Here is a 21,548-nt window from a genome sequence, read left to right as displayed (position 1 = left end):
TGTGTGAAAGAAATTTTAATTTTCTAAAATTTTACATTTATTATATGCAAGTATGAATAGGATTACATATTTTATGTAATAATTATTATTATCAACTTTAATGATTGCTGAACTATTTTATCATTATATACAGAAAAACACAATTATATTATATTGCCGTGAGTGAAATAAATATCGCTAAGTTAATAACTTGGCCAACAATTACAATTGTTATATTGTCTAATTTTTTAGATGTTTCTTCCTACCAAATTGAGTGTGTAGGCCTATTCAAACAGCTTCTCAAATCTTTTCAACTAACATCTTGCTGCAATATTCTATTCCGCTCCTCTCACGTTGTAAATACCACATATAATATTATGAATAATGCCCTTTTATAACATGCAAGCATGGAGGTAAAAAATAATTTTTACCTCCATGATGCAAGTTAGTGTCTTTATTGTGATTACCATAACACCTGACCATATTTCTCAGTATATTTTCAAAAATTATATATCAATTACAATTTCACTTGCATATTTTGAAAATACTTAAATATATGGACTTAACGTAACATATTATCAGTCAGTCAATGAAAGTTTAAATATTTTCTATAATTATTCTCAAACTTATTTTCAGAGTTCCTTTTGTTGTTGAATATAGACAGGCCCGTATCCAGGGGGGGTGCGTTGGGTGCAGACGCACCCCCCCCCCCCCCAGTCCCAAAAGGTCCACTATTTCCTCGGTTGGTATTTTTTCTTGTCTTGTTTAACTAAAGACAATCATTATATATATACAAAATTTACATTATCAATGGTATACTTCAAACAAAAATATGTTAATATAAAATGAAAAAATACCGGTAATTAAATTACGGAATCTGAACTGACTACAAACTCGATGTGAAACATGCGCAGTCGATCATGTGACGACAAGCAATAGCTTAGCGCTTCATGTACGCGGTACGCGGTAAAGTGTTTTTGCATGCTGGAAATACAGACAACCGGCGGTAATTTGCTGGAAATACAGACAACCGGCGGTAAATACAGACACTATCGAATACGGCGCCTAAACATGGGAAGGAAGCAGGAAGCTAGAAAGCGGAAAGCTGCTAGTTCTGGTGTCCATCGTTCAACTAGCCCAAGCCACAACAAAGAGTCTTAAATCAGTCTTTAGAACGTCAAATAGCGCAAATTTTGCCGGGCCCTTCGGCCCCTCGACCCAGACCGGGGGCCCTTGGCGGCCCCTTGGCCCCCAGCCATTGTTGCTCGCTTCGCTCGCACCCCCCCATTATAAATGCTGCATACGGGCCTGTATAGATACCTACTTATAAATTCGGTCCGATATATAACTTTATGTAGTGGGCCTATACGATATCGTCATCATTACCACAACTAAAAACAACGGCGTAAGCATGTATACATAAGCTACTTCAGAAACTGGTGAATCTGTAAAAGCTGAAACCAAAAAAAAAAGATAAAAGCAAGTGTGTACTCCATTAGAAATGGAGAACAACAAGAAGAAAGAAATCCCACAGAATCTATGAGAATGAAAAACTATACTGCTAGCAAGGCTAGCCTTGCTGCTGGCCCATGTTTAGCTATATGTAATCAATACTGTATTCCAAATGAAACACTGTTCTATACGTCAACTTACGCTTTATTGTTTGAACTGTTTTCTGAACTTGTGGACCAAAATTACCGTTCGACATGGCTCGCAAGTATATCTCATATTTTCTCTTTGGTACCACATCCGTTACCTCCAACGAGGTTCCATTAGTTGTGATAGTCATACTATTGGTAGTTTCAGAGCTTACTAATTTTACTAAGGTGTATGTGACTTGATACTGTACGGTACATGATCCGGGAAGGTCATAATAGGCATGATGGTCCCATTTTATTTCCAATTTGTTCAAATATTCACCAACTGTTAGACCTGAAACATTTTTAAGCTCTAAAAATATGAAATAAAAGCTTGCATCAATACAATTGAGTTTGGTTGCCACATGGACACAACGCAAGTGGGTATCACACACGCACACAACGCAAGTGGGTATTACACACGCACACAACGCAAGTGGGTATTACACACGCACACAACGCAAGTGGGTATTACACATGCACACAACGCAAGTGGGTATTACACACGCACACAACGCAAGTGGGTATTACACACGCACACAACGCAAGTGGGTATTACACACGCACACAACGCAAGTGGGTATTACACACGCACACAACGCAAGTGGGTATTACACACGCACACAACGCAAGTGGGTATTACACACGCACACAACGCAAGTGGGTATTACACACGCACACAACGCAAGTGGGTATTACACACGCACACAACGCAAGTGGGTATTACACACGCACACAACGCAAGTGGGTATTACACACGCACACAACGCAAGTGGGTATTACACACGCACACAACGCAAGTGGGTATTACACATGCACATGAGTTGAATAATCACAAGCGACAGTTTGGATGATCCATCGTGTTTTGATGATTGGTCAAATTATGTTGGACGTACGCCCTTGCGCTCCAAAACAATCAATCATAATCGTAACATTAACACCAAGCTCTCAATCCCATAATGCAACAATTTGGTTGAAAGGTTAAAAATGATCAAATTAATCGGATAATTATCTGGATAACCAAAGAAGAGTAATGGTATAATCTCACTTTATCTCAATAACTATGTTTTTTATGTACAAAAAGTTCACAAAGTGTAATACCTGGGCATATAATCTCTGTGTAAGCAGATGGGGATGGAACACCAGGTACTACGCTATTTTCAACCGTACGATAGACTACAACATTTATTTCATTTACTGACGACATGTTCAATTGAATCGTAAGTTGAATGTCAGTTGTGTTGACTATGGTTGACAACGTAGTTTCAACTTCGGTGATGTTTAATCCGTAGCAGGGTTGCTCGCCAAGATTTCCGTAATCGTGACCAAACATCCACTGCGACCAGTACACCGTTAAATTGTACAATAACGGGGACATACTACTAGATTGCGTGGCATCAGAAAATGTCGGGGCATCGTATAATGCTGGAAGTGCTGAAAGAATCAATAATATCAGGGCAATTCCGAATAAAAAGACGGAACACATTTTGAAATTCGATGTTTTGATCTATTTTGAGCATTTTCCCAATTTTCTGTTTGAAAATTATCAAACTTTAAATTCACAAAATAATTTTCTGTCTCTTTATTTGGGTTTACACTCGTATTATTTTATCTGTAATTATTCTGTGGATCTCATGGTATTATGAATAATATATATTTTGTTGTAAATTATGGTTTAGTTCTGTACTACACATTATTATGGTTATCATTATTATGACTAGTAAAATAAATATTATTGTTGATTGAATATGGTTCACAAGAAACTTCACAAGAATTTAATGCGGATAATGTCTATATATAATGATGTCTTTATTTTAATCTTTAATTTTGTTAATTAAAGATATATTAAAGAAATATGGACAAAACAAAGCTTTCCTGAAAAAACTGTAATTTAAAGGGGGGAAAAATAGTCAAATAGTCGATGGGTTTTTGGTTGAATTTAACCATTTATTTTGTCTTTTTACAAGGGAATCTTTTTTTTTTGTACAGAAGAAAAAAAAACTTTGAAATGTCCTATTAAAAGTGTTTTTTTAAATAAACTTCATTTTTCAGGTTTTAGGGGGACAATACATCTTTAACTTGCCCTATACTGTACAGTATCTATTTGTTTAATGTTATAACATACAAATCTGTGGAACTACTACCTATTTGACAATTGGCCCCACCCCATCCATCTGCACAAGGACTACCTCCACATGAACCAGAAGATCGTGAACATTGCCTTTCGGGTTTGCAGTGGCATTTCTTGTCACATCCCGCACCAAAATAATTCTGTAGTCTCCAGCTAATTTTCGAACAGTGGTAACCCCATTTAAGTGCTGCAATTAAGAAATTAAGAAATTAATTAGAATTTTCGGTCAAAAAATTGTTGTTGTCATCGTCGTCGTCTCTACATACGAACTAGACAGTGATAGCATACATTAAAATTACTTAATACAGCAGACTCCAGCTATCTAGCAGTTGCATCTGCATAATATAGAGTGGGATGCAGATGGGATAATTAAGAAGGCCTATATAGTCAGGCATACAGTACTACTACAAGTAGGAGTATTTAATAGTAGGCCTAGAAGTAATGTTCTGTAGCCGTCTTATGCATCACCACTACTGCGCGGTGTTTATCATACATATTGTGGATATTTTAAGGTAGTACCGTCTCCGACTATGTACTATACTTACTTAAACATCGACTTCCAGAAAATGCTTTTTCACATTGGCCACTGCATCCATGATATGGATCCCATGCGTAGTAGTTACAGTGACTAATCATAGTACAGCCTGGGCCATAATATGGATTGTCGCAAACTGTAAAGTATAGAAATAAAATAGTGTTGAAACAAGGCTATCTAACAACAGGATTCTGAGATCAGATTATCTATAGATACAGTAGGCCTACCAAGAATCAGGTTAAAATATACAAATAATTAATGTTTATGATTTGAATGGTGATAAGATTTCGTAAGTTGAAAAATTGACTGCTCTATAACCCCGCCTTGTTAAATAAGAGCAACTCATGAAATCTATTCAACGAATATCGTAAATCATTGACGAATGCTAGGATGGGAAGCTAGGCCATTAAAAAAGGCAGTGTTCCAAATTTAGACGCTGAGTAGAACAGAATACAATCAGGTGTGTTATAAAGGCCTATAATAATATTAATAATACTTGTTTGTATATAGCGACTAACCAAAATAAATTTTCTCTAAATCGCTACGACCACAAGGCTCGAACTAGGTAGAAATTATGTCATTTCATATGCTATGCGAAAGACATGGGTTTTCACTGTTGGAAGATGTCAATAGAGTTGGCATTCTAGATTGATTGTGAAAGAGTATTGCAAAGGATGGAGCTGTGCAAGAGAATGACCAGTCAGCAAATGTTTGTCAGCATGTTCTTGGTTGGAATAGTCGAGGCAAAGATATAGGAGGCGAGTGATAAAAGATATTGCGGTGATTGTTGTGAGCATGATAATTTCGAATTCTATGCGTTGTTTAACCGGCAGCCAATGTAATGGAACAAGATCTGAGCTGATTGGATCGTATTTGCGTTTTTTGACTAGAATGAGTCGAGCAGCAGCAGTACGTTGAATGTTCTGAAGTTGGTTGAGCAGAGTTTTATTAATCCCTGATAATAAACTGATAACACATCAACGTGTAGATCACGTCCTCTTAGAACGAACAGTATTATACATTTATATACATGGTTAATAGCATATGTACGTAATTAAGTAAGTAAAGCTTGCTCCCCACTCAACCCAAATACGTAAGCGCAACGCAAGGTTGATGACAAGTGATGGTTCGGATAGCCTGCGGATAGTCAATCGGTTATGATTGGTCTTTTTATGTTTCATTGGTATCAAGTATTGACAACACTGGTTCTTTTTCTTGCTGGCATTGCTCCCATTCTAACTCCCCACCCAAATACAGTAACTCGTACAAAAAAGTCTTTGCTAGACCAAACTCAACACTGTTACCAGGAGCTATACAGTATATACAAGACCGTTCAAATAGCAAACTTCGTCCTTCCCAATCAATGATCAATAGAGGGCAGGGCTAGCTAACGAGTGATGATCCCATGAGCTAATATCGGAAAAGACTTACCGTAGTCACATGTTTCAGACATGTAGCCAGAACCACATTGACATCGTTGTGGAGTAGGCGGACAGAGAGAGTAGCCCTCACAATCAACGCCAGAACAAACTTGTGTACAACTCTGTCCAAACTCATTTTGAGCACAAGCTAGATTAGAATTTCAATACAAAAAAAAACTATTTATAAAGATAATTTCAGTGTTGTAGTACGAGAAATAAAGTGGTGAGGTGGTTGCAAGTGTTCATCACATGGTTGTCAAAGACCTCTCTGTGAAAAAGTGGTCAGGTTAACCTTACCACCCGAACTGGTGGCTACAAATAATCAATAACATTTGATTTGTCAAATTACTTAATTAATTTGAAACGATAAAGTTGAGGAAATCAGTGATTATATATTTACGAATTTCACAATTTTCTCCCCTATATCCACTTGCACAGATGCATAACCCCGTCATGGGATCACATTCACCACTATGATGACAAATAGGACAGTCATCAAGACAATCTGGAAATCCATATTTTGCTTTAGGGCAAACTAAAAAAATAAAATCATTTACATTTGTTGTATTTTAATTGGGAACTTTCGTTGTCAACATAGAGATTCGTTAACTTAAAGATGTATTGTTCCCCTGAAAAATATTTTTTTTCAATTTTTGTTGAATATGCCATTTTAATGTCACATAATAGTTATTGACTTCGACCAAAAATTGGATCAAAAAAAAAATTATTTACCTGAAAAAACTGGAATTTAAAGCAAAAAATGGTCAAATTGGCTGCCAGCCAATGGATTTTTGGTTGAATTTAACCATTTTTCATGTTATTGTAAGTGAATTATTATTATTATAAGTGAAAACATTATTTTTTCCGTTTTTTTTTCTACGGAAGTGATTCACTTGATTAAAACTACAAAGAACCTATTCAAAGTCTGATTTAATTAATCTTTATTTTTCATGTTTTTGGGGGACAATACATCTTTAAGTACTTTTTGTATTTGATGGTAAATTGTAAACGGATTGTACTCGACAGAAAATCATGCGAATAAAAACGTTATTAAACAACACAATCTCAACGCTTAAAATACTCTGTTAAAATAGGTACTCAACGGAAAAACTATACTCAACAATCATTCGGAAACACATTCTATAAAGCTCTGTCTACACTATCAAACTTTATGTGACAAACAAATGTGATGTGCTCATATATGGACATGATTTATTTATTGTTATTTTATTCAGTTCACAACCAACAGCGATGAAATCGCCACTAACAGGTTGATGATGTCATATCACTACAATATTTGGGCATATCACTACCATTATTTTGTCTCACAGTGAATAGGAATGGCATAACTCATTATTGGTGCACATGTACTGTGTACCTATTTTAAATCTACTCTCCAATTTCTACTATTCAAATTTTTTTTTTTAAATGAGCATTTTATCTATTTTTATCATCACGATTTGCGCAATTGGAAAACTGCTTCCTTAGGTTAGATCTTTGTGTAAAAAAGGAAAGACGTTTAAAATACTAATTTGTTTAAAACGTAATTCATCACAGTATTGTCGAGAAGGAAAATATTAATACACATACACTGACGATTTAGATTCGCGCTAATAAATTAACCTAGTGGAAAATGTAGCCTATTGGAATTGAAAATATACTTTTAAAACAAAACATGTTTATTAATATTATTATTATCAGAAACCACTAATTAACCGTTAAATGTACCTCTAACAATAACTTGAAATGTTGTGCGTTCATATTCCTGCGCGCCATGCTGAATGATATCATAAACTCCAGAATCTTCTAATCTAGTCCCTTTCACTTCCTTCGTAAAACTGCCAGCCCATTCAGGTCTCCACTCTGTTCGATTGTGTCGCCATTTAAGAGTCATGGTGGGAAACGGAGGGCACTTATAACAAAATCCATCCACCGCTTCTAATGTGAAGTCATCCCCTATGCTCACGGTCATAATTCTATCATCGCCATTCATATAAAACACCGTCACTAAATAAATTTTAAAAAGACAAAATTATTGTATCACAAATGTTAAGGCGGGGCAAGGTGTGCGCTGTACAGTAAGCAGTTTTTGGATAAATTAAAGGATAGCTTCGGGGGTTTAAAATATCTATTGTTAGTTAAAAACCTTTGCAACAACATTGCGAATTCTCTGTCTCCAAAAGCCAAGAAGAATGTTCCAAAATGCACACTTATTGTTCAAAGATGCATCACGCGATGTCTAGAGTGCCGTTAGTATCTAACGTAAAATGTATAATACTAATTTAGAAGTTAGTTATTAGAATTATGTATAAGCTATCAACCTATACTATACATTCGAACAAAATAGGTATATTTTTAAACAAAATATTGTATGTACAGGCGATAAATATGTTAGTGTAATGCGTATAATACGGATGGGTATGAAGCGTCTCACATACACACGGAGCCAAGATAGCTTCTTGGACTTGCACAGTGTATGGACTCTAACCTTACGGTTCTCATTTAATAATATCACTCCATGCTATCATTCTAATTTCTTTTTTCAAACTTTTGCAGCTCTACGTTCATTTCAACTTTTGTGTTGGTGAAAAGGGAGGAATTTAAATAATTCCACCTGAGTTCACAGCCTCTCTACCCAAAATAACAAACAAGCAAGAAAAAAAGTGTTTGTAGGTTATCTGTGGCAGCCTGGAACATAAAAATGTTCTGTAATGAAAATGAGAGTTGTTTTTTGTTTTCTTTGTTGCAGTTTATTAGTGTTAACATCATGTCATATTTGTGTGTGCGTAAACCGATTCAAAAGATCTAGATTGCCCTAGACCGCCAAAGCTTCCAGGGGCTTCGCCCCCTGGACTCGACCAGGGGGCCGCCCATGGTTGCTTGCTTCGCTCGCAAAATATTCACATATTGGTTGACCCCCCACTTTATCTCTTTGCTGGCTGCGCCCCTGATTACCTTTGTTCGTTTTTACAGAAGTGAATAACTTTAACAAAACTGCAAAATGCCCTAAAAGTCTAATTTATTAATCTTTTTGGGGGACAATACATCTACGATAGGCCTAGATATACAAAATGAATAATAAACAAATTTCTTTCATTGAAACATTGGGATGAAATTCTGTAACTATGAATGTGTTTATTTTTGTTTTGTATAGAACATTGTAACTTACTGCCGAGAAAAACAAAATCAATAACATATTTGGACTCTTCCAGTTTTCCTTTAACAGTGGCAGTTGTCCGAATATAAAGACCACCATATATAGATGGGTCAGCTTCACCCTTGCGTCTTCTTTTAAAAGTGTAAGATGATCCATCATATGAACAACTTACAAGTGGTGCGTCAGTGTAGGAACTACGGCAACCTTCGATTTCAAATGGGCTACCAGCTGGATGGTGATTGAAGCCTAACCACATATTTGAAACGGCAAGTGGATTGGTAACAATTATGAAGGCATTAGATTGAACATGATTTATGCCTTGTGGTTGAGTATAAACTGTAACATCTACCCATTCTGTAAAATAATGAAAACGGAATAGTAGGCCTATTGATCTTAATAATTATAATATGCCTATACTATATTAATTAGGCCCTAGGCCTATATGCGTTAACAATATTAATGCCATGGTGAATGTTCCAATACAATCAATCTTTCTCTCAATTTTCATCTAGGCCTAGGCTAGATTTCTCACTTATTTAAAACTGTCTTCCAATCAAATCCACGGCAAAAGGCAGAGTTTTTTGCAACTCCAGTCTGACGAACTTCGGAAAACTGGAAGAAAACAAGTTTGCAGAAGTCCGAGTTTGCTAACCCTATTCACTTGGGAGAGGCATAGCATATTAAAATATTAATTAGTCCTAGGATAGACTAGCCTACCTATGCCTACTACTACGCCTAGCTACCTGGCCTAGCCTACTAGGTAGGCTAGTAGGCCTAGCTAGGCCCTAAAATAGAGTAGAGTATCTGCAGTGCTAGGCCTAGGCCCTATAGAGTGTATTTTGCTATTATTTGTATATTTACTACTTCCAAATACAAGAGTCGCTAAATGTATTATGAACAGTTTTAAGATCATTTTATTGTTACAAAACATTCTGTCCAGGAGAGGCGGCAGAGATGATATAAAATTAAACTCTGGCTAGGCCTATCACTATTTTATCAGATCAATCTTTGATTAATTTATTCATCATTTATTAATGCGCATCGTCGCGCGCCTAAACTCTACCTACTCTAACTACGCGGCCCGGCGGCGATATTTGGTTTGCGCGCGCTACAAGTTGTTCTAAAACTATGAGAGCACCACCAGCACACGTCATGCAGCAGCATGCAGCCAGCACACAGGAGGATCGAGGAAAATGTACATAATAAATATATCTCATCACCCATTGGTGTACTCTTTATCCAATCAGATTCAGTAAATATGTTGATGTTTCGGACCGGAAGTAGGTCCGCCTACCTAGACTCATGTTCAGACGTTTAAGGTGTACTCTGTTATTGAAAAAAGTCGACCTTGCTCGACCTACCAAATAATACAACCAAGGCGGCGTTGTCGTCGGTACCGTTGTCGTCGTCGTGTGTGTAAGAAATTTAATTTTTTTACAATTTTACATTATTATATGTAAGTATGAATGGAATTACATATTATATGTAATAATTAAATAATGATTTTCTTAAACTTTTTTTGAGTCTTCAAACGATTCATTAAGATGTGTACCGAGCCTACATTTAGGCTAGCCTACCTGGTCCTAGCTAGCTAGGCCTCCCTACTACTACTACTAGGTAGGCCTAGGCCTAGCCTAGTACTTCGATTTCTCACCTTACTTACCTAAACTTTCCTTTTTCACACTCACAACATAATATTATGTAACATGCTGTAAAGTGTTTGTAGGCTATCTGTTTTCTTTGTTGCAGTTTATTAATATTAGTCTTAGGCTGGTATTCATGAAAGGGGACTAACTTTAGTCCTGGACTATCTCTGGATTTAGTCCTGGACTATTTTGAAATGGTATTCATGAAAGGGGACTATCTTTAGTCCTGGACTAAACATGGACTAAACCTTGACTAAAACCGGCAAAAGATAGTCCACCCAAGGGGTAGGTTTAAGAAAGTTAGTCCTGGGGCGGATTGCTATAAGCGGTCTATAACCGGTCTTAGCGCTTAGCCGGCTATAATTCGTGACGTAGCAAGTAGTCTTATATTATAGACCATTGCTATACCGCGGTCTAACCTGTAAACGGTCTTTAAAATTAAAGCCTACTCGAAGGAGTCTTAAAACAGTCTTAAACCTCTCTTTTTGTTGTCAACATGGCGTTGCCGATAATAGGCCTTGGTATTATTGATCGTGAAAGACCACGAATTGAACGAATTTTCCGTGATAGATCACATCCTTTGGATGCATATAACGACGATGAACTGTATAGAAAATATAGATTTCCCCGCGCTGAAATTTTAATGTTAACAGATTTAATTATAAATGATTTAAGGCAATCAAATAAAAATCATTCGGTTCCGCCAGTTCTACAAGTGTGCACAGCTCTCCGTTTCTATGCTACAGGGGTGATGCATAATGTATCTGGTGACATAGCAGGTAGTCCTTTTTTATCACATAATCTATTAAATATTTGTTTTATTGTAATAAAAATGTAATCGTTACTGTATTTTATATATATATAGGCCTATATAATTATTTTAAATGACAATTTAATAGACATAGTCTTACAAAACTTTTTCCCCTTTTTTAAAGGAATTCATGAATCGACAGCTTGTAGAATAATTAGAAAGGTTTCTCTGGCATTTGAGGCCAAACTAAGGCAATATGTTACCTTTCATAACAACAACCACAACATTATGCGTGCTAAAATTGGATTCCATGAAAAAGCTGGATTTCCAAATGTTGTTGGAGCTGTCGATGGTACGCACATTCGGATGCAGGCCCCAAAAGATAATGAATTTATGTACGTCAACAGGAAGGGATACCATAGTTTGAACGTACAAGTAGTCTGTAATCATGAAATGAAATTCACAAATGCTGTTATTAGATGGCCTGGTGCGACGCATGATTCACGTATTTTTCGGAATTCAGAATTGTGCACAATATTTGAGAGAGGAGAAGTAGACGGATACTTAATTGGTGACAAGGGTTATCCATTACGGCCGTTTTTATTAACGCCATATTTTAACCCTGTCCATCCACATCAACAGAGGTACAATCGAATACATGCGGTGACAAGAAGTATAGTTGAACGGACAATAGGGGTATGGAAACGAAGGTTCAGGTCCATGCATGAGGAAAACCGAATGTCCCCCCAGAGAATATGTGCTGTTATAGCTGCTACGATGGTGTTACATAACATAGCTAGAGATCTAAAACTCCCAGATATAGATGACGAAGAGGTAGACGATCAGCAAATAATGGTTAATGATGAGGTGTACAACGGACCGGTAGCACCAAATGGAAGAATTGTTAGGGATATGATTGCTCATGAATTACAAGACAATGCATAAAGTTCATATTAACATGTAAAAACATTTTATTTAAACCGTATTCTCACAATGAATCAATTGATTTAAATACTGTGCTGTTTGATTATTTAGGTTTTAATTTTAATTAATTAAATTACTATTGTATTTACAAAAGGTTGATTTGATTATACAGTATAAATTATTAATATTAAATTATTGTTCAATCACATGAACTTGCGTCATTAAAATGGCAATTTCTAAATTTAATTTCTGTTGCTCTAGTTTTAATTTATTTATTTCCTCGTTCAATTTGATTTCTTCAGTTTTGTTTTTTTGAATTGTTGACTTAGCCAGCTTGACGCCCCAGTCCATATATTCATCCTGTAAATTTCTTTTCCTTTTTGACGATGCGTTACCGCATTCATTCGGATCATTTAATTGCTGGGTCGTTGTGGTTGGTTGTAATTGAATGACATCATTTGAGTCATCTTTACCATCATCATTACCTGAAAATAAAATGTTAACATTTACTTCCTATTTTTATAACAATATAGGCCTAATTCAATTTAATTAATCATAACAATGGGATTTAACTTACTACCAGTTTCTATATATGTTTCACACCCTGTCGAAACACCAACAAACATCGCACTATTTAGTCCTCCATAGATGTCACAAATAGTTTCACTGATTTTGCTCATTGTATGAGGTGGACCACCGCCGGTCCCTGGATGTTTAACCTACAAAATTAAATTAAATACTTCACTTTATCATATATGACTTAATTATGTCATTTTCTAGACTTATAGATACTTTAATATTAGCCTATACTTATGCCTAATACTATAATATAGGTAGACCTTTGTGACCACAGCTACCGGTATACTAGGCCTAGTCTACCTAGCCTTTATTTTCTGCGTTTATTGTTTATTATTGTATTAATTAAACATATTATTAAAAGGAAATATATGAGTAAGATTTGTTTTTACCTTATTGATATCCTTTTTGGCTTCCGCCACTAAGTTCTTCCATTTTTTTTTAATTTCTGCTCGCGTTCGTTGAACTCCGGGATTAATTGCATTTATGCTGTTACAAATTATGTCCCATTGCTTTCTTTTAATTTCAACAGTAACATTCGCATTTAATTGTGAGAGCAGTATTGATTTCGATTCATTAAATAGCTCGACTAATGCTATCTTTTCACTTTCTGAAAAGGCCGGCCTTCTTTTATTCACGTTCATTTTTACACGTACATACAAACTGAATTGTGATTTGAGCGAGTGTGACGAACATAACCTTATTTGGTATTATACGCGTAAAGTGCGCCCTCAGTTTTTTTTATAATATGAGTTGGTTGTTTGTGCATCTATACTCGTCGCGGTCTTGGGTAAGACCGTTTTATAGCAATGGTCTAACAGGGTTGGCTTTAATAAGACCGTCTATCTGATAAAGCCGGCTTTAATCGGGGAGTTAAGACCATCAGTTAAGACTGTTTTATAGCAATCCACCCCTGGACTATCTCAAGAATAGCTCGAAAAAAATGGCGGCCTGAGGTAAGGTAGGTTACAAGTGTGACAACGTTAAAACCATATTTAAGAAACAAAATATTATTAATCATTTTTATTTGTATCAAATTAGTAAATATAACGTATATTTAATATAATAAAGTACTTTAGAAAGTAAAAAAATTATATTTAGTAAGTTAATTTAGTGTGTTTAATCTAGGCCCAAAAGCTAGGCCCACAGTTTCAATTCTGACAGCGCTTGCCTAGGGCGATATTGCCTAGCAACCACCCTATACTGCTAGTGTTAAAATGATTTGTTCTTCATTAAGCGCACATTTAATTTATTTTAAAGATGTAAATCACTTTATATATCTTAATTTGTAATATATTTTACATTGTTATAATTTTTGTTAAAAATGATGATAGATGGATATAGCCTAGCTAGCTAGCTAGGCCGCAGTCTAGTATTTAGTAAGCCTAGCTAGCTACAGTAGTACCTAGTAGCCTAGGCCTACTATTACTAATTAACTAGGCCTCTCTAGACTCTGCCATTGGCTAAGTCGATGGGCATTGCAAGGCCCTACATCAGGTAGGCATACCTTGTATTACTTAGTATGCCTTGTCTAGGCGTGCCTAGACTGGAATGCAGTGTTAGGTATTTTCAAAATATTGGATCAATTTACATAGGACGTCCTGTTGAAGTAATTTTAATTTGGCATAACAAATGTAAATAGGCCTAGGCTAGTAATAGTTTCAATATTTTTTTAGATAATATAGTTTAATTTCATTTATTTTTCTATTGGTTTAGACTGCTGAACACATATATCTGGTCAATATTATATGCCACTGCCGTCCTAGTTAGGCTACATGGAATGATGCTGTCAGTCAAGTAAGGTAATAAGATAAAAAAGTCAAATATTTAAAATGTATTAATAAATTGTCTAAAAAAATTGCATCCTGCAAACTACACAAGATGGGTGGGGGATTGAATTAAAAAATCCTGGATCCACCCACTGTATAGTTATATAGGGGGAAGGCTTAATTTTCTGGATATTTTCATCATAATTATTCGAGTACAAGTTAAAGAGGTATTATTGAAAACAAAAATGAAGTGGAGTATTGTGACAAATTATCTAGGCTTGTAAGCCTACAGTCTTTATTGGCCAGGGCTAGAGATTGTCTATCGTCTACCGGTATTATCTGTACTGTCTTTCAGTTGTAAAGCTGTTTGGATGTAATTTAACATTATTTAAATATTTTTTTTTAAGATACAATTGCTAATAAACCTGGATGGAGCGCAATAATCATGCAGAGAGAAACAGGACTATCAAAACAATTGTATACGTTTTAGCAAGTTGTACTTGTGTAGTAATAAATGAAAATAAGAAAATCCATATAAAAACCACATATGAAACTTTTTAAATTACTCTATTGTTTTATTCAAAAACAGTAAATAAATAAATTCAAATACCATATTACTGTAGTACATTCATGTACAGATCACAGCAATCTGTCCAACTTTTATTTAGATAAATAATTCCTGACTGAAATATATATTATATACAATTGTCATCAAAATAAATAGTTTTGTTACTTAAAGATGGTCATCATGTCTTGAATTATTTATGTCCAATTCTCAATTCTGCAGTTTATACTGATAATTTTGCAATCACAGCTCCAACAATGAAAATAGTAGTATAGTCCTAATAACAGTATTTAATTTAATCAGTCTTTAAACAATGTTGATGCCTTGCTGACTTGAAAATCTGTGTAGATAAAAAAAAGGTAATTTACAAAATATTGGAAATTAATAATTACTGTATTATTGTTTTTTTATATTTTCCTGTGAAATTACCTTTTATAATCAATATTTCTTTTAAACATGTTTTTCTTATTTCTCTGTTTTTTGTTTGCTTTGCTATATTTATTTGTTTGTTTTATGTATTTATATGAGGGCCCCTTGAATTATGGTCATCATGCATACTGTATGCTGTTTAGGTTCACCATTTAACAAAAATAAATAAAACATTTGAAATAATTATATATAAGGTAGTGCACTATTTAAATGTGATATCTCATTGTAAATCTTATGGAACACAGATCTTCAATTCAATAATGCATGTTATTGTTATGCCTACTACCAGGAGAGACTACCCTGGTTAGTAGCTAGTAGAAGGCAGGCTATTGCTCTACTCTAGTCTAGTAGTAGGAACTAGATGGACAAGGTTACAGCTAGCTAGGTTAGACCTAGTTTTTTTAAATTGAATCATCATATTATTATTATTATGAATCAACCTACTGTAACAGATCAATTAATAACAAATGATGCATCCATTTTTTTAAACAAAATATAAAAAAAGTACTACTAGCTAGGCCTAGTACTAGCCCTTTGGATAGATTAGTAGCACTACTACTATAGTAGTAGCAGTAGTAGAAGGAGTCTGCCTATAATCCTCCTATATATAATATAGGCCTAGTAGTTAGCTAGGGCCTAGGCTAGTCTAGATCTAAAGAAAAGAGTAGACAGTAGTTACTACTGGAACTAGCCTAGGCCTAGGTAATAGGCCATATTTTTAGTGAAATTAGTGTAGGCCTAGGACTATAGGTAGAATAGTGGGTAGGAATACTAGGCCTAGATAGTAGTTGCGCCTAGGCTAGTCTAGGTAGGCCTAGAGAGAGGTAGGCTAGGCCAACAAGGTAGGCCTACTACTACTAGGCTAGCCAGCTAGGCATAGGCCTATGCTAGGCCTGAAGTTCGCCTTAAAATTCAATTTCTTTACATGAAATTCAAATAAAATTACACAAGAGTCTTCTTTAAATATTCAAGACTTACTTTGTTTTCCAATAATTTCATTTATGCTTCTGGTTTAATGGCAAAATTGGTTGTTTTATGTTACTATTTATTCATCAGGCATCTGTCACACACGTGTACATGTACTGTGTGTAGAATCTGTAATCTGACCTCTAGTTGAACTTGTGCAGGGTAAATTATACCCTGGACGCGTAGTACGCGAATGCAATGCTAGCGTGTTTAGAACAAGTTTAGAAGGAAACATCATGGACCACCTAGCTGCTGTAATTTTCCATGGCTTAATCCAGGACTAGTTAGTCCAGGTTTCATGAATACCATATTAAAGATAGTCCAGGATTATCCTTAGTCCTGGACTAGATAGTCCAGGACTAAGGATAGTCCAGGACTAAAGATAGTCCCCTTTCATGAATACCAGCCATAGTGTTTACTGTTGTTAACATTGTCATATTTTATTTCAAAAATGAAAAAATTAATGAAAAAAATTAATACATTATTGTTGGTTTACAGCTTCAAAATGCCTTACTGGTTGTACGATAAAGATGAACTTGTCAACACCCCATCCACTAAAGATTCCATTGATCCAAATACAGAGGCCAGATACCGCAGAGAAGGGGCACGCTTTATCATTGAAGTTGGAACAGAGCTTGGACTGTATCCTTTTTTAATAATAATTTTCTCTAATATTATACTCTATTTTCTAGTGTAATTATTTTTTTTTGTTATTTTTCATGATAAATACTTTTCAGTCGCTTTGACACTATGGCTTCTGGTGTAGTTTACTATCATCGTTTCTATATGATACATTCTTTCAAAGAGTTTCCAAGATTTGTAAGTATTGTTCATAACAAAAGCCAATTACAGTGTGGGTGCCTCTCTCAAGAAATCCACCACCACCACTCAAGCCCGTAGCCAGAATTTGACAGGGAGGGTTTTGTTTTTCCACAACAGGAGCAGTAATCGTCATAAACTAGGCTATTAAAGCCTAAACTAATTTATGGTTTAGAAAGGGGGTTTGTTCAAACCCTTTTACAAACCCCTTCCCCCTTTTTTACAAACTTGCTACTGCACAGTCTATAAACAAAAATGTATGTTTCATATAGGTAACAGGATCGGCATGCTTGTTTTTGGCTGGCAAAGTGGAAGAGACACCAAAGAAATGCAAAGATATTATACGAGTTGCCCGTACACAAATACCAGAAGCCCACTGGGCCTTCTTTGGTGATGATCCAAGAGTATGTATATACAATTTAATTTATTTCTGTTCAATTTGACTGTTACTTACTTAGTCTGATACATACCCAAACTTATTGACTAGATTCCTACATATCTGCCATTGTGACACCCAGTTCATTTCTGCATATCAGTATCCGTATCTAGTACATCAATGTATGAGTGCTGGTTTTCCTTGTCTTGCAAGTCCATGTTTTGGCTGCCACAGCAGAACATCTGCAATGATTTCCTGTTTATTAGTGTCCTGCAAATGTCAGTCTTCTTTATATACAACACTTTACTTAACAATTTAAAACAAAACAGTCTTGATAGATAAAACTCTAGTTGGGTTCCTTTCTTCTGACTCTACATATATACTTTTATTTATAAATCCAAATGCAAATTACTGAAAAAATGACAATGCTGTGGGTATCAGTGGCTGGATCTCAACTTTTATTTATAAATATATTCATTTTTCAATCCCAAAATTGGTATACACACTGAAGCTACAATGCAGAGTTTTTTAATAAAGATTGCTCAATTTCAAATAGTCTTTTTATCATTATTTTTTAGGAGGAGATAATGACATACGAGAGGATATTATTACAATCTCTAAAGTTTGATTTGCAAATTGATCATCCCTACTCGTACCTTCTGAAGCATGCAAAGACATTTAAAGGAGAGAAAGACAAGATACAGAAACTGGTACAAATGGCATGGACCTTTGTCAATGATAGGTAAGAGAACTTATAGAGCGCTTAATGCACAAAGCCTCCTAAGCTCTTCATATTATTGCATGAAGCGCTATATAAGAATGACATTATTATGTATTAGCCCGGTCACTTTTGGATCAAACACGTCTGGAAACGTACTCCCATAATATTGTAGCGAGTAATCAGCGCAGTAAAGGTAAGGTAAAGGTATTTATATTTGTCCTCAAGCTTAACTGGAAACTGAGGAAATTCGGATTAGGCTCTCCATGGACCCACGGCAGCCAGCAGTGCAGCGCCTACCAGATCAGCACACCGGGAGACGATCCCCTACTCTTTTCGAATAGTGTACAAAAGTTCTTTAACGTGCACTGTTAAGTACACGGGACCAACGGCTTTACATCCCATCCGAAGGATGAGGCAATGAGAGTAAAGCATCTTGCCTAAGGATGCATTTAGTATGGTACAGATAACCTCGAACCCATGCCTATCACATGCTAGTCCGATATTACCATTACACCATCACTCTCCAGTATATACAGCACGATTTCTAGACGGTCTCCCATCCAGAACGCAACCGGGCCCAACGTTGCTTAACTTCAGTGATCTGACGAGAACCGGTGTTTCAACGCAGTATGGCCGTATAACTGCAGTTGTGACTGACCTAAAATTTAACATGTGATACTTATGATTTATTTCCAGCTTGTGCACAACACTGTGTCTTGAATGGGAGCCTGACATAATCTCTATAGCATTTCTGTATCTTGCTGGCAGGCTATCGAAAAGCGACCTGTTAGATTGGACCTGTAAAAATTCACGTATAAAATGGTGGGAAAACTTGAATGAAGAGGTCACCATTGACATGTTAGAAGGTAAATTGAAAAAAAGATAATGAAAATAAATTTGTTGTCTTTACTAGCTATGGAACGATTATTTAAATAATTTTGAATCTTGCTCTTGGTGGAAAAGGGTTTTTTTTCCTCTGTGGTTAAAATTTTACCGTCAAAGGATTAAAAATGTTTACCTTGTTACAGAGATTTGTCACCGGTTACTTGATTTGTATGCTAGTGGTCAGCAGGAGAAGAAGGGCATCCCTCAACCAACGCCTACTAAAGTGTCAAAAAGACAAAGATCAGTAAGTCCATCTTGACCTCATTAATGGTAGAAATTAGATTGGATTTCTTCTAAAATTATAAAATACAACTGAAAATCTGAATCACATATATAATTAATTAATGTTTTTAAATTGTAATTTTGTTCTATGTATGATGTAATTGTGAATGTTTTACCATATTTTCTGTCAATTTGTCCATGTACGCTTTTTATATATGGAACGAATAAAGATTTGATATATATGAATCACATAACTATATATAGTTACGGATATGAATATTCTCATTCATCCAGGTAGTATTAAGTTAAGAAAGATATTAACCACTGGACTTACTTGTTTAGTAAACCTATCCAGGTTGTATCATCAGGAATTGTGAGGTTTGGTCAGTGACGGGGTCAAGGAGTTACTAATGTTGGCTAATTGTTCTTTTTTTCTTAACAGAAAACTCCCCCTGTAGGTGAGACTGAAATACAATCAGCAGGTAAGAGAATTTGTGTGTTTGAGTGTATATTATTAATACACAATGGTATACAATTCGTTTTAGTATTTACCAAGTCATATTTAGACACATCAAACAGTGTGAAAGATGGAGAATTCCAATTGCTTTCCAAACTAATTAGTCATGAGAATAATATTGTACCATGAACCCATGACTCTAGCATTTGTAAGCAAGTATTCTTACCACCAAGCTACAGTGTAAACAAGGATTATAATTTTGAAATATTAATTGTTTTCTTTTAGAACCGGTTGCTAAAGCATCAAAGCCATCAACCCCAGTAGTAGAATCCAAACCAGCCCCTGTAGCTGCTGATGCACTGGCCAATGTAAGGCCTACAGTTGACCAACCAGACTGGACAAAGCAGCATACACCACCTCCAACTCTGGCACCACAAGGCGTACTGCCACCCCCAACTACCACGACATCCTACCCTCCAATGGGTGTACCTCCAGTAAACTACACAGCACCGCCTCCTGTACAACCACCATATAGCAATCAGTACACGGCACCCCCGCCAGCAGTCCAACAGCCTTACAACCCAGCTTATAAGCCTAGTCAACCAGGATATCAACAACCGCACCAGCAGCCTCCTCCACAACAACCGCCACCACAGCAGCCACCACCACAGCAACCGCCACCGGTTCAGAATACACAATATGGTTCCTACGGCTCGCAACCGTACTATGGAAGTAATCCGACTCAGTCGACGCAACCGCCTCAATCTTATAACCAACCAAATACCTACAATCAGAACTATCCAAATCATCGAACACCGCCAGCTGCGTACTCTGGACCGCCTCCTGCTCAAAGACCGCCAGTGGCTAATATGAATACCCCTCCACCAAATATGAATGTGCCACCACCTGCACCACCAGGTGGACACAGGCATGGCATGCATCCACCCAACATGAGTGTACCTCCCCCTCCGCTGAGGAATGCGCCACCACCAGCTGTTTCTCGACAGATGGGGGGTCCGACTCCATCAAACTATACCGGATATCCGCCACAGGATAAGCCAAGAGACTATCCTCCATCACAATACAGCAATTACGGTCATCCTCCTCCTTCTCTACCACACCCTGCTAGGCCACCACACCCACATAATATAGGTGGGTCACCTGCTCCCGGTTTGCCTACTATCAGGATAACAGGGAGGCCAGGCCTACACGGAAACAACAGATGAACAATTCAGGATTTTCAAAACAAAGCATGCCTTCTGTATATGCAGGAAACATCGGCGATATACATTAAACATTGACATCTATACAATTGACAGTTCCCCTATAGGATTATTGACTATGAAATTGTTTATACAATTTGAAATTAAATGCAGTATAGTAATTACTATACCATTTGGAAAATGGATAAATATACTGTATTTAAATATATTATGTAAGACAAGTATAATTCATGGTTACAAATTGTAATCCTGTACTGCTGTAACTTAAATGTGTATAATAAAACCACCAATTTATGGTGTCAAAAGAAAATGTTATTCTGTAATTTTGTTTACAAATATTTAAGGAATGATGAAAGTGT

The 21,548-nt window shown here is 36.1% G+C and overlaps 2 protein-coding genes across 7 annotated transcripts; one reads left to right on the top strand and one right to left on the bottom strand.

The window, feature by feature from the left end:
• Positions 1-442: 442 nt before the first annotated feature.
• Positions 443-9,836, bottom strand: LOC144852541 (uncharacterized). Of its 3 annotated transcripts, none has more exons than XM_078710422.1 (10): positions 9,725-9,836; positions 9,033-9,214; positions 7,432-7,710; positions 6,104-6,238; positions 5,714-5,851; positions 4,293-4,418; positions 3,761-3,934; positions 2,718-3,050; positions 1,633-1,929; positions 443-1,424 (listed from the first exon to the last, which is right to left on the bottom strand). In XM_078710422.1, exons 3-10 carry the CDS (start codon positions 7,694-7,696, stop codon positions 1,330-1,332), a joined length of 1,563 nt encoding a protein of 520 aa, XP_078566548.1. In that variant the 5' UTR covers positions 7,697-7,710; positions 9,033-9,214; positions 9,725-9,836; the 3' UTR covers positions 443-1,329. The 3 variants fall into 3 exon arrangements, with proteins under 3 accessions (XP_078566548.1, XP_078566547.1, XP_078566546.1); XM_078710421.1 differs by having other exon boundaries at positions 8,873-9,214; positions 9,725-9,830; XM_078710420.1 differs by having other exon boundaries at positions 8,873-9,214; positions 9,722-9,788.
• On the top strand, positions 9,210-21,508 carry LOC144852542 (uncharacterized). Of its 4 annotated transcripts, none has more exons than XM_078710423.1 (9): positions 9,210-9,238; positions 16,985-17,128; positions 17,224-17,305; positions 17,578-17,709; positions 18,260-18,423; positions 19,099-19,268; positions 19,431-19,531; positions 19,952-19,991; positions 20,252-21,508. In XM_078710423.1, exons 1-9 carry the CDS (start codon positions 9,225-9,227, stop codon positions 21,190-21,192), a joined length of 1,788 nt encoding a protein of 595 aa, XP_078566549.1. In that variant the 5' UTR covers positions 9,210-9,224; the 3' UTR covers positions 21,193-21,508. The 4 variants fall into 4 exon arrangements, with proteins under 4 accessions (XP_078566549.1, XP_078566551.1, XP_078566552.1 ...); XM_078710425.1 differs by lacking the exon at positions 9,210-9,238 and adding an exon at positions 10,240-10,316 and having other exon boundaries at positions 20,252-21,507; XM_078710426.1 differs by lacking the exon at positions 9,210-9,238 and adding an exon at positions 14,491-14,559.
• The last annotated feature ends 40 nt before the right edge of the window (positions 21,509-21,548 follow it).

Source organism: Antedon bifida, chromosome 9, assembly GCF_963402885.1.
Source record: "Antedon bifida chromosome 9, ecAntBifi1.1, whole genome shotgun sequence".
In the NCBI taxonomy this organism is placed as follows: domain Eukaryota; kingdom Metazoa; phylum Echinodermata; class Crinoidea; order Comatulida; family Antedonidae; genus Antedon; species Antedon bifida.
The sequence above is the reverse complement of the archived record's forward strand: the minus strand, read 5'-3'. Positions and strand labels throughout refer to the sequence as shown.

Coding starts and splice junctions, on each gene's coding strand:
- LOC144852541 (XM_078710421.1), bottom strand. CDS start 9,791: ATGTTTTGTAACAATAAAATGATCTTAAAACTGTTCATAATACATTTA. Junction 4,419..5,713: donor GTCTGAAACATGTGACTACG/GTAAGTCTTTTC, acceptor TATACTTTACAG/TTTGCGACAATCCATATTAT. Junction 1,930..2,717: donor CACAGAGATTATATGCCCAG/GTATTACACTTT, acceptor TCATATTTTTAG/AGCTTAAAAATGTTTCAGGT.
- LOC144852542 (XM_078710424.1), top strand. Junction 17,710..18,259: donor TCTTTGGTGATGATCCAAGA/GTATGTATATAC, acceptor ATTATTTTTTAG/GAGGAGATAATGACATACGA. Junction 19,269..19,430: donor CACCATTGACATGTTAGAAG/GTAAATTGAAAA, acceptor ACCTTGTTACAG/AGATTTGTCACCGGTTACTT.